Genomic DNA, 13,026 nt, shown 5'->3' with positions numbered 1-13,026 from the left:
CCAGCTTCCCTCTCCCCCAGATCCACTCCCCAGTTTCCCTTCAGACAAGGACAGGCCACTCAGGGACCATCAGCCAAACATGCATGTCAAGTTGCCGTAAGACTAGGCACCTCCCCGCATATAAGGCTGCGTGAATCAACCCAGTAGGAGCGGAAGGATCTCGAAATCAGGAGTCCCATAAGTGCCCCCCAGCTGCAGAACCATAACAAATGGAGAGGACCTAGGTTCATCCTATAAACTCTCTGTGAGTCACAGTGAGCCCTGGTTAGTTGATCATGTAGGCTGGGCTCTTAAGGTGTCCTTAACCCTTCTGGCTCCTACATTCCTTCCTCCCGTCTTCCACAGGGTTTGTGGAGTACCGAGGTCTGGCTGGGGGCCTCTCCATCTGTTCCCATCAGCGGCTGGATGAAGCCTCTCTGATGAGGGTTAGAGCAGCTTTTTAAACGGCATCCGTAAGGATGGGCTGCAAGTCTGTTCCTGTTGGATGTTACTAATGGGCAGTGTGGATTTCCCTCCCTCTGCCGGCCTTTCTGTTTGCTGTGAGATTTGCAAGGGAAGAACCTGCAGCCGGAAGCACCTCAGTCATCCTGCTCTCTGGACTGCAACTATGGGTCTAAAGATCACACAGTCTTGGTTTTAACCTAAAAATTGGACATTTCTATAGGATGAATTTTAAATGAAAAAAAAGGTGTGTGTGTGTGTGTGTGTGTGTTTGTGGGTGCAGACAACAGCACCTACTCAAGTCCATGTTTGTCACAGAGTCTGAAATAAACATCTTCCCATTCCAACAAGCAGGAATGGAAAACCCCATGCTTTGAAGACCTCTGTGCACAGTGCTAATGTTTGTTTTGTTTCTTAGGAAGAAAGTTGAACATTGTAAAAGGTCCCATACATTCATAAACTCGCAGATGTCCGCAGCATCTAGTTAGAAAATGGAACCGTTTTGTCTCCTAGGGGAGAGAGTGGTGGCCTTCGCGGCTGTAGAAGGAGTTTTCTTCTCCGGATCATTTGCTGCGATATTCTGGCTAAAGAAGAGAGGTCTGATGCCTGGCCTGACCTTTTCAAACGAACTGATCAGCAGGGATGAAGTAAGAAAATGTGTTCTTCCACGTGTCTTATATGTGCTCACTGGTTTTTCTTTCCCCTGGAGAAAATGTGTGTATTGGTACAAATATTCTGGTAATGAAAAGGAAACTGAAACTTACTTCTTCCTGGGCCTGTGAGACGTTGTTTCCTTTCCTCATCTCCATGGTTACTGGCATATTCCTAAAGTGTAGTGATTTATTGGCCTCCTTTATTATTATTGTTTTTGTTTGTTTGTTTTCAAGACAGGGCTTCTCTGTGTAGCCCTGGCTGTCCAGGAACTTGCTCTGAAGACCCGGCTGGACTTGAACTCAGAGATTTACCTGTTTCTGTCCCCTGTGTGCTAGTACCAAAGAAGTGTGACACCATGCTTCACACGATTAATCTCTTTTAACATTGTTTACTAAATTTGACATATATATATATATATATATATATATATATATATATATATATATATATAGAGAGAGAGAGAGAGAGAGAGAGAGAGAGAGAGAGAGAGAGTATGTGATCACAATTTCAATTCCATTGTTTTTATTTTAAACATTTTCTCAAAAATCGATTGGAAAAAAATGATTGCATATATTTATTGATTTGTGTGCCTGTGTCTGTGAGCGCCTGTCTGCCCGGGTGGCGCCTGGCATGGCACCCGTGTGGAAGTCAGAGGACTCTTAGTAGCACTTGGTTTACTCCTTCAACCATGCTGCTCCTAGGGCTTGAACTCAGGTCCCCACCGAGCCATCTTGCCAGCTGATTTCTTTAAAGCCAGGTTCTCATGTGTTTTAAGCTGGTCTCAGAGGACAGCCTTGAACTTCTCTGACCCTCTGACCTCCACTCCCCGACCACTAGAATTCCGTATGGGGGCCAGCATACCCAGTTTCAGGGCTCAAGTATGCTAGGCAGGCAGCCTTCCCCCAAGCTGTTTCCCTGCTCTTCCTCTCTCTGTGTTGAGACAGAGTCTATCAACATTGCCCAGGTCAGTGCTGAGCACTTTCTGTAGCCCAGGCAGGCCTTGGTCTTTTGATTCTCCTGCCTCAGCACTCTAGTAGCTGAAAGTACAAGCCTGTACTTCAGTGGGCACTAGTATTTTTTTTAATGGTTGGTAGACTATATCTCAAAATGTTCATTTTTTAAAAAAAGATTTATTTATGTTATATATGTGAGTACACTGCTGTTGTCTTCAGACACACCAGAAGAGGGCATCAGATCCCATTACAGATGGTTGTGAGCCACCATGTGGTTGCTGGGATTTGAACTCAGGACCTGTGGAAGAGCAGTCAGTGCTCTAACCACTGAACCATCTCTCTAGCCCAAAATGTTCATTTTTAAAGATGTGTTTGTAAGATTTTTTACACTTAGCCTTCCAGAATAGTGTTTGGATTAAAAAAAAAAAAAAAAAAAAAAAAAAACCTCAGGATTTTGATTGGAATTGCTTTAAATTGCCAAGTGAACTGTATTCATGTATTGGCTTGGCGGCCATGCTGACCTTTGGTTTACTGGTCACTGTGAGCTGTCCGCTCTAACCCACATTGAACATCTCTTGTGCTGCCTTTGCTCATCCAAGACTTCTTCTAAATCAGCGCTGCCGGGGAAAGACTAGTGCAGTTAATAAACTGAAAGTTTCCATTGTAAGTGATCGATTGATATGCAGTGCCGTTTGAAGGAGAGGGTCCTGGCTCCATTATTGTTCCACATCTCCAGGAAGTTCCACGTTCCTGCTTCATACTGCACAGGGACACACCGTTTACAAGTAGCTAATTCAAGTTCCCTAACAATAGCCCTTGTCTTCTGCGTCAGGGACTTCACTGTGACTTCGCCTGCCTGATGTTTCAGTACTTGGTAAACAAGCCTTCAGAAGAAAGAGTCAGGGAGATCATTGTGGACGCTGTTAAAATTGAGCAGGTGGGTCTGCAGTTTTGTGGTCTGCACCTCTCATCCCCACACAGTCTGTTTGTGTTTAATTTTTTTGCTTCATCTTTGTTTTGTTCCATGCGCGTTTTGCTTGTACGTATATATGTGTTCCACATGTATACCTGCTGCCCAGGGAAGCTAGAAAAGGAGTCAGGTCTCCTGGAAATAGAGGCTACCCTGTGGGTGCTGGGAATCAAAGCCCAGTCTTTTAAAAGGGCAGCCAGTGTCTTTAACCACTGGCCAGTCTCTCCAGGCCCTATATTTTGTTTTTTTTAAATGTGTTGTTCAAAATGGTAAGTGTGATCCTGTGTGAGCTGGCCTTGAACTCACACCCCTAGCCGACCTTCCTGGCACTGTGCCACTGTGCCCAGAAGCATTTGACTGCCAAGTTGTCACTTGTAGGTCAATATGAGCAAATTCATGTCGTCCCGTGCGATGGTTCTCTTAGCTCCTTTGCTATTTCTGTGACGAAACACCAGCTTGTAAAAGAACAGCATTTGTTTGGGCTCCAGGTCATTGGAGGGTTCATGAGCACCGTGGTGGGAGGATGCAGAAGAGAGGTGTGGAGCTGGAGCAGCTGAGCTTGTGTCCTACCCACGAGTAGGAGGTAGAGAGGCCTAACCGGGAATGCCGTGGGCTTTGGAAACTTCAAACACCACTCCTAACCCTCCCCAAACCACCCCATCAACTAGGACCAAGTATTAAAGAACTTATGAGCCTACGGTGGCTGTTCTCATCCAACCACAGCAGAACCGGCACGTGGTGTATTGACGTTGTTACCTCGGTGTGTAATTTCATTAAGTTAGTCTTTATCCTATTTCAGGGTTTTCTGTATGCCCAGTTTATTTCAGGGCTATATTTTTGTTTCAATTTATTTTAAATTAATTTAAATATATAGTCTTATAAAATTATATAAGTATATAATTTAAGTAATTATTTTGAGTGCATTGTTTGAATTTTATTCTATAACAGACATTTTAATTATGTGTGTGCGTGTGTGTGTGTGTGTGTGTGTGTGTGTGTTGTTTTCTCTGTGTATTGGTGTTTTGCCTGCATGCATGTCTATATGAGGGTGTCAGATCCTGGAGCTGGGTGCTGGGAATTGAAAGCAGAGCCTTTGAAGAGCAGCGGTGCTCTAACTGCCCTCCAGCCCTCATTCTTCTGTTCTGTACTGTGGAAGGGTGGTTTTTGTTTCACAGTTTCAACAACAGCAGACTGCCCAGCTGAGAACAAACTACAGTCACAAATGACTAAGAAAGTGAATCAGTGAAGTGAGCTGAGTCTGTGGCCTGTAGAGCTTTGAGACCAGAGACCGCTCAGCAGTCCACTTTAAATGTATTTTCATCACTCTCAAGAACTAACTTAAAAACGAAGTCTGCTAACTTCTTTACACAGTAGGGACTCTCTAGGGTGATTTTCATGCTCTGAGGGTGAGGTGTGCGTATTTCGGCATCTCCCAACCTCCAGATCCTGTCTGTCCATCCCACACTCTCTGGAACTGACGCCTCTCTTGGCTCCTGTTGGGGTCATGCTTCCCACGGTGGCGGTCTTTGTAGACGCTCTGTCTGGGACGCTTCAGACAGAGCATGTTCCTTCTCTCTCTTGAGGTCCAGGAGCCCGGTCCTATCCACACTACTTTAAAAGATCCAATAATTTGTTATTTCCTACGTAACACTTTGGGCCCCTAAGAATGTGAAGCCATTTCACTAGTACTATGGAAAACGTTTGTAAACAGATGACTGTCACCTGTCCCAGCCTACCTTGCCTGAAGGGAAATCAGTGTCGAGACAAAGAATAAAAAGGAACTGCCCCAGTTAGTCCCCTCTTCTGTAAGAAATTTAAGGGAAGAAGTACTTACTTTGGTTCCTGGCTCAGGAGGCATTGTCATAGCAAGGAAGGTTCTAGTAAGAGCTTAAAGCACAGCTTCTGTAGATTTTGACTAAAGAAAGTAAAGCTGGGATGGGAAAGGTCCTCAAACTCACACCCAGTGGCCTATTTCTGCCAGCCAAGTCTCAGCTCTTCAAGGTCCCATGGACTTTTTACACAGGCAGGGACCAAGTGTTCAGACATTCGAGTCTGTCGGGGACATCTCAGACTTTAACTATGACACTTCATATTTGGGAAACATGTCGCTTTTTTGTACCTTGCTCCGATTTTGTTTCCCTTCCAGGAGTTTCTCACGGAAGCCTTGCCGGTTGGCCTCATTGGAATGAACTGCGTCTTGATGAAACAGTACATTGAGTTTGTAGCTGACAGATTACTTGGAGAACTCGGATTCTCAAAGGTAAATAGAGTTTCAAGACGTGTTACCACCGGTCTTAGTTACTGTGACAAGACACCATTGTTCACAGTCAGAGAGGGTGAGTCCATGGCTCTGGTGCAGGGTTGAGAGCTGCCTCCTGATACAGACAGGAAGCAGAGGGGACAGCTGGGCCTGGCTTGGGCCTTTGAAACCTCAGTGACACATCTCCTCCAACAGCAGCTCGGAACCAAACATTGAGCCTCTAGGGTCCTTTCTCATTGAAACTACCAGTCTACCAATAGAACGTTACAGGCAAGTAAGGTCTCCAAAGTTTAGTTCACGGAAAGCATTTGTATCTACTTTTAAAATACCGGTGACACATTCGCTGTGTGATGTTTATCTGTAACTCTAACATTTGGGAGGCAAGTTCGTGGCCAGTCTGGGCTTCGTGCCCCATCTCTGATAAACAGAAAAATAAATAAAATTTGTAGGACAGAGACTTGTTTTTTATAAGGAAAGAAAAAGGTTTTGCAAAATCTTTTGAAACTTTAAATGAGCATGGGGACAGCAATCAGAAACTCCCAGTACCTTAGTGGGACACTGTGGCTTCAAGGTGTGTGTGTGTGTGTGTGTGTGTGTGTGTGTGTGCGCGTGCGCACATGCGCATTGGAGCCCCGCCCACTGTGGCTGCAGGGGGTGTGTCTGTGCAGTGGAGCCCCGCCCACTGTGGCTGCAGGGGGTGGGTCTGTGCCGTGGAGCCCTGCCCACTGTGGCTGCAGGGGGTGGGTCTGTGCAGTGGAGCCCCGCCCACTGTGGCTGCAGGGGGGTGGGTCTGTGCGGTGGAGCCCCGCCCACTGTGGCTGCAGGGGGTGTGTCTGTGCAGTGGAGCCCCGCCCACTGTGGCTGCAGGGGGTGTGTCTGTGCAGTGGAGCCCCGCCCACTGTGGCTGCAGGGGGTGTGTCTGTGCAGTGGAGCCCCGCCCACTGTGGCTGCAGGGGGTGTGTCTGTGCAGTGGAGCCCCGCCCTCTGGTTTTATCAGTTTTGCCCTTGCTGTGAAATTTAGTTTGGATTCTTCAGGCTTTCCAATGACATTTCTTTTCTTTCCAGATTTTTCAGGCAGAAAATCCCTTTGATTTTATGGAGAACATTTCATTAGAAGGGAAAACAAATTTCTTTGAGAAACGAGTTTCTGAGTATCAGCGATTTGCAGTCATGGCCGAAACCACAGATAATGTCTTCACCTTGGATGCAGATTTCTAAAGTCCTCCTCATAAAAAATATTATAGACTGTGGCTGCGGTGGTACTCACCTTTAATCCAGCGCTCAGAGGAGGCTGAGGGCAGGTGGATCTCTGTGAGATTGAGGAGAGTCAGGGATAAAGACTGAACTCTGTCTCAAAACCAAAATAACAGCAAAAAACAAAACTTGTGGAAACCTGTTGTTGGTAAATAGTGATCTATTTTTCTGTCTTTTCAAAACGTTGAGTATCTCATTTAAGGGAATGAGGAACTGAATAGGAGGAAATCTAAAGCTAAATTCTAAATGACTTGACTTTATCTAAATGTTCTTCAGTTTATTTATGCAATGGGAATGTGACCCAAACACCTCTGTTTTTGTCATAAGCACCTAAGAGCCTGGATTGAGGAGTCAGGCATGAGCTGGACATTCTGACTTATTCCTGCTGTGACAAGTCAGTTAATCACTGTAAACTTCAGAGATTTATCTGGAGAACCTGTATCATAGTGAGTCCCAAATTCATGGAGGTGACCAGAGGATTGATATACAGAAATAGTTTGTTGACTTAAGACTTCAACCTCCACTACCTCGACTGCTAATTCATATTAGTGATAAGATCAAGCCCGGTAACATTGTGACGCAGCCCACTTCTCTCCAGAGTGTGGCAGGGCTGGACTGAGATAAAGAATCCACTAGATCTTTGTGTTTTTAATACTTGCAGGAGGAACATATGAATCTCCTTAGATCACAGTTCTCATCAGCTGCAGTAAAGAAATAACATACAGCTCTTAAGCGCTTAGTGTGGGAGGCTTATGGCGTAGAATCTAGGTTACCGTGGTTGTGGGTCTTGTAAGCAAAGCGACTCCTCTTTAGGAGTGAAACAGATAACTTGCCAGGCACAGCCCTGAGTGTTTGGAACCTGGACGGATGGGCATTTCTCAAGCTCTTATTTTCATCGCTGGCGGATCTCCCAGAGTTTCTGTGACAGAAAAAGAGACGCAGTGGTCAGTTGATCTGGGAAATGCTGTGTCCTCCATCTCAGACCGCACTCCACTCGGGAAGTGCCCACCCGTACCCAACACAAGTGTGTCAGCACCGCCCACAGCTGTGGAGTGCACTGGGAAAGCTGGCCTGGAATCATTGATAATGGACAGGGAAGGAAGGGGGAGGGGCCTGTCAGTCTGAGAAGGTGAGTTGAGGCTGACTTCATCTTAAGATGAAGAAGTCCTGACATCTTAAGTCTCCGCACTGTTATAAAGGAATGGTCTCTCAGTGGGCTGTCTGTGCCGCGTGGTAAGATGATGAGGGAGAAGGAAGACGTTCTAAGGAATATGCAGAAAGCCCAGGAGCCAGGAGGCCTAAACCCCATCCAACCCTGGTCTCCTGCTCGGTAAAGGTCCTGCTGCTCAAGCACGAGGTCCCTAGCACCCCCATAAAACCACAGCAGCACACCCTCATGTGCCGACCTGCACACATATGCGCACACACACAGATTACAAGTAAAACCGTGGCAGCTGAAATTAGAGATTTGACGCTGTTTAGTTTTTATTCCATTTGTTCTACAACTATCTGGTCAAAACTTGGATCCTAAGTGAAGGCAAGAGAGGCTGCCATAATTCTACTGTTACACGGAGGACCCAAAATGATACAGTTTGGCTATGTGCTTGGTCATGTCACCCAGCAGCCATCTAAGACATGGAGAGAGGGCGGCGGAGAAGCTGAAATGCTTGACGGAGATCTTACAGTCACTGTCCTTATGCTGTGAGATGTCAAGGCTGCCCATCCCTTAAACTTCGCCCGTCACGATTCATTTTTCCCATTTCTTTATGAGTTAAACTATCACGTACTACCACGGCTGGGTATCAAAATACCACAGACCTTGGGGGATGTGGGTAGAATGTTCCAAGGTATTTATCTACTATCACACGAAAAAAAAAAAAAAAAAAAAAAAGGCTAAAACTAATTATCTCAGGTTGAAAGAAAACAGTTTTAAAAGTGTACATTCTCAAAGTTTTAAGTCCAGACACTCGGGCTGGAGAGGTGGCTCAGTGGTTAAATCCGGGTCTTCATGAGCAGTGACTGGAACCGGAACCTTTACATAATCCATATCAATAGTGGCCGCAAGCAGAACTGTGTTTGAAGGAAGTCTTAATTCCGAAAAACGGAGTTCTCCATACACGGTTACATTACTACTCTCAGTATTCAGTGCCCCACGGAGCCTCCAGGCTGTACATTTATTTATTACGGTTAGTGTTTTGGCTCTCAGATACGGAAGACTCCTGATAAGATGACTGTTTAGTTTCTCACAGATAATGAAAATCTCTCTCTCTCTCTCTCTCTCTCTCTCTCTCTCTCTCTCACCACACACGTGTTTTGAAGAAGTTCAATTTATCATAGCACTGTGTTTTCATACTTTAAGATGATAAACAACCTTGTTATAGCCGCACTTTAAATACATGTTTCAGCACACAGAATCGTGATGCAGAGGAACTTCAGATGATTTGTGTTGTTGCCGTTGTTGCGGGGTTGAGTTTCAATAATAAACAGTTATTTTTATGATGTAGGCTACTCCCTGCCATGTCTTATTATTTGAACCTGGTATAGTTGTTTCCTTTCAAAATATCAGGATTCTACTTACTTAGCCACTTTATTATATTTATTTTCCTTTTAGTTGGTGTCTTGGCATGTGGTCTGGCTGGATGTCACTCATGGCCCTCCTGCTTCAGCCTCGTAGGCACTGGGGTTATAGGTGTGCGCCGCCACGCCCAGCCACATGCTTGTGCGTGAAGAAATGTACGTGTTCAAAAATAATGTAATGTTCAAAAGTTTGTATTCATATTTAAATATATTTATGTCATTCTTATAGACTCCAGATTTACTTTTCACAGTTAAGCAAAGAACTCGGTGTCATTTTCATAACAGGGAAATTCCTGGTGGGGTACATTAAGGCCGGATTAGTTCTAAAACCAAGTATCGTGTTTTGAACTCACTGAGCACGTTGTCAGCCAGCTCACAGAGTCTGGGCTAATAACTCACACGGGAGATTCCTGGAACTTCTCACCGTTTTCCTTAAGTGGTCTGCTCTCTTGTAAGCTGCTCTGGGTCTGAAGACTAATTTAACATTCATGAAAACCTAGAGGAAAAGATGTACTCCTTCAAATTTGGGGTTCAATTCTATTAAAAAAGACATACAGACAGGGAAGACGAAAGGATGACTTTTTTGGTTTTTTTTTAAGAAAAATGAGCTCACATTATTTTAAACATGTACTTAACTATGTTACAACTTTGTTTTGACTTTTTCAAGTGCCTGGTGATTTAACTAAATTACAATTATTTAAACATCTACTAAGTACAGGGAAAGGACTTTGTTAAGGTACATTATGGTCAGTCAAACCAACTCTGCATGTAGAAATTGAGGTTTTTTTTCCTCTGAAAAGTTATGACTTTTAAAATAAAGTTTATTGCAATAAATTGTATAATTATATCATTTTGTGCATTTTTTTAAATCAGCGAGACTGTTTTGGTTTTTTGGCGTATGCAGGCTACCTCAGTGTCAATCGGGGAGTGTACTGTATCTGTAATTGTGTTTGTGTGTGCAGGCTAGTACATTTATGTAGTTTGTTCAGGCATTTAAGCCACTACAGTCCTGAGATCTAATGACGACCTTCAGATCTCCCCCCCACCCAGGCCCATGCCCTATCTTCTTTTGTTTCGTTTCTTTTCTCTAAGATCCTCTAAATCAGCAGTTCCCAGCCTGTGGGTCACAATCCCTTTTGGCAAACCTCTGTCTTCAAAAATACTGCCATTACAATTCCCAACAGTAGCCAAAGAACAGTTATGAAGCAGAAATAAAAACAATTTTATGGTGGGGGTCAGCACACATTGAGGAACTGTATGAAGGGCTGACTCATTAGGAAAGCCAGGAACCACCTCGCCCACAACGTCACCAAGAGTGCCATTACTACCCTGAACTGTTTCTATTTTGTTAAGTATAGGGAGATCCACTAAGTCCCCCAACACCGTTCCAATAGGATAATCCTAGTTTTCTGAAACTGCCCACTACAAACCAAATGCTGTAAAGAAAAGGGTGGTTGAGATGGCCGGGCAGACGAAAAAGTGTGTGCCGTGCAGACCTGGAGCCTGAGTTAGATCCCCAGAACCCACATACAGCTGCAGGGATGGGCCTCTGACCTCCGCAAATTCGCTGTAGTGTGCGCTCCTACATGCGCGAATGCGCAAGACTGACACATCGGAGCGTTTGAAAATTCACAGAAAGGATCAAAGTAGATCGATACTCTGTGAACTCATGATTGCCTGCCTGCCTCAGCCCAACGCTGTGGCAGTCCTAACTGCGGTTGTCTGGTAAATCTTCATTCTCCATGGTCTTAATTGGGGTTTTTATTGCCGTGTCGAGACATCTTGACTAAAAAGCAAGTTGGAGAGGAAAGTTTTATTTGGCTTACACTCCCACAATACTGTTAATCATCAAAGGAAGGCAGGACAGGAACTTAAACCAGGCAAACACTTGAAGGCAGGAGCTGATGCAGAGGCCGTGGAGGGGTGCTGCTTACTGGATTGCTCGGCCTGCTTTCTCATAGAGCCCAGACCCAGCAGTCCAGGGTTAGTACCACACACAAGAGGAGCAGGAGTGAGGGGGAGAGGAACACAGAGAGGGGGGTGGTGTGGGAGAGCAGAGAGAGGGAGAAGAGGGAGATGGGGTTGGGCAGAGGCCTGGTCAGGGAACATAGCCCAAATAGGGTTATAAGGAGAATGTCTGGGAGAGGGAAGCCTGTGGGACTGGGGATCTTAGGGGAGGGAGAGGTGAGAAGAGCCAGGATGCTCTTACAGACTTGGAAATGTGTATCATATAGTTGCAATACTGAGGGAACCTTGTCTGTGAGTGGGCACCATGGGTAGCCTCTTGTCCTTTCTGCCTTTTGAAATGGGGAAATGGAGCCACCTTTGGGCCTGACCTTCCAGCCTTCCGTTTGTGACAAGGGACAATGTAGTCCCTTCTGTAATTGCTTGTCAGCAGAGATTGGAATGTCGTTATGGGGGTCCAGGAAGGCTGGAATATGGGTCCAGGACCAGACTGGGGAAAGTATTTAGGCAATAGGTAAGATCTGTTTTGCTGTCTAGGTTCGGAAGGGCCACTTGGGGTGTCAAAGGGCAGGCTGCTTTGGAACAGTCTGGAATGCTGGTCTAGAGCGAGGGCTCAAGCCAGCAGGCAATGGTTGGAGACTGGAGAAATTTCCATATGGTTTACACTGTCTTTTAGTGAGCCCAGAGATCTCTGGTTCTGCAGAACCACTTGGGGCTGGCATGCTGTAGGCAGTTTTGGAGCGGTTTGCAGGCCATGGTTGATTCCTGGATGGTGTCTGCCGATGGAAATCTGCTGGAACAGATACAGACTAGGGACAGAAGGCAAATCTTTGTCTTGGGTGGACGCTTGAGACTTCCAGGCCTGTGGTCCTGAGAGTTGGAGTGGTGGTGGTAAAAGTCCCAAGCCCAGGGGAATGGAAAGCCCACCTTCAGGGTTAGGTAGCAAGTAGAAAAGCTTGACGGACAGGAGTACTGCTCCGGAGTCAGTTTGATCTGCCCGTGGGGGGTCTGGATCCAAGTCTCAACTTCCTGGAGCTTACATGGATTTTTAAAGTTTACAAAAAGAGGTGAAAGGTCTAGATTTATTAGCATGACTACTGTCTGTAGTCTGCACGGAAATCCTCATTGTAGAAGAAGCAGTTAGCCTCTGTTTGTTAACAGTGGGAGCAGACTCACGTCTTTAAATCATAGCCAAAGCTTGGGGTCCCCAGAACTGGACACAGGCACATGGGACGCCCACCACATGTGTGTGGGGTGTGTATGTGCACACACACACACAAGTGTATGCATTCATATATTGGATATTTTCAGCATAATGAGAAACACTTTAAAGACTATATTTAGATTTGTTTAAGTTTCTGAGCCTGTAATTATAATAGGAACTAATGCTTTACCAAGGCTAGATTAATAGCTTATATGTTAAAACTCCGAACTTAAAAAAACAACTCGGAACTTTTAAATTTATCATGTATTATTAAGTCTCACTTTTACACACCTTAAGTCACTTCCTTAGACTCTCATAGCTTACACAAGCTTGCACATCCTCACACCTTTACAACTTGCATTTACACATATTAAATCATTTTCATTTTTTAAGATTTATTTTATTCATATGAGCACACTGTAGCTGTCAGACTCACCAGAAGAGGGCATCAGATCTCATTACAGATGGTTGGGAGCCACCATGTGGTTGCTGGGATTTGAACTCAAGACCTCTGGAAGAGCAGCCAGTGCTCCTAACCACTGAGCCATCTCTCCAGCCCTTAAATCATTTTTTTAGACCCTCTCAGCTTAAATAAATAAACTTTAAACCTTTTCCCCCATCCAATCATTTACCACTTGACAGAGGTAGTTGATTACTAAGAAGACTTGTTGAAAAGCACGTTCTTTTAAAGAAATCAATGATAAAAGTAAAATTTTAGCAAGGGCGGCACCATACTCTAAACTCACAG

General features: G+C 45.0%; 1 protein-coding gene across 1 annotated transcript in view; it reads left to right on the top strand.

Moving 5' to 3' along the window:
* Positions 1-9,945, top strand: part of RRM2B (ribonucleotide reductase regulatory TP53 inducible subunit M2B) — a 26,249-nt gene extending 16,304 nt beyond the window's left edge. The window contains exons 6-9 of the mRNA XM_080909356.1: positions 955-1,088; positions 2,881-2,985; positions 5,165-5,278; positions 6,344-9,945. Of these exons, the coding sequence (XP_080765482.1) occupies positions 955-1,088; positions 2,881-2,985; positions 5,165-5,278; positions 6,344-6,496 (506 nt within the window). The 3' untranslated portion in view covers positions 6,497-9,945. The remainder of the gene's footprint in view (positions 1-954; positions 1,089-2,880; positions 2,986-5,164; positions 5,279-6,343) is intronic.
* Positions 9,946-13,026: the final 3,081 nt, after the last annotated feature.

This window comes from Micromys minutus (assembly GCF_963924665.1).
Source record: "Micromys minutus genome assembly, chromosome: 33".
Taxonomy (NCBI): Eukaryota; Metazoa; Chordata; class Mammalia; order Rodentia; family Muridae; genus Micromys; species Micromys minutus.
This window is presented reverse-complemented; position numbering and strand designations above follow the sequence as displayed.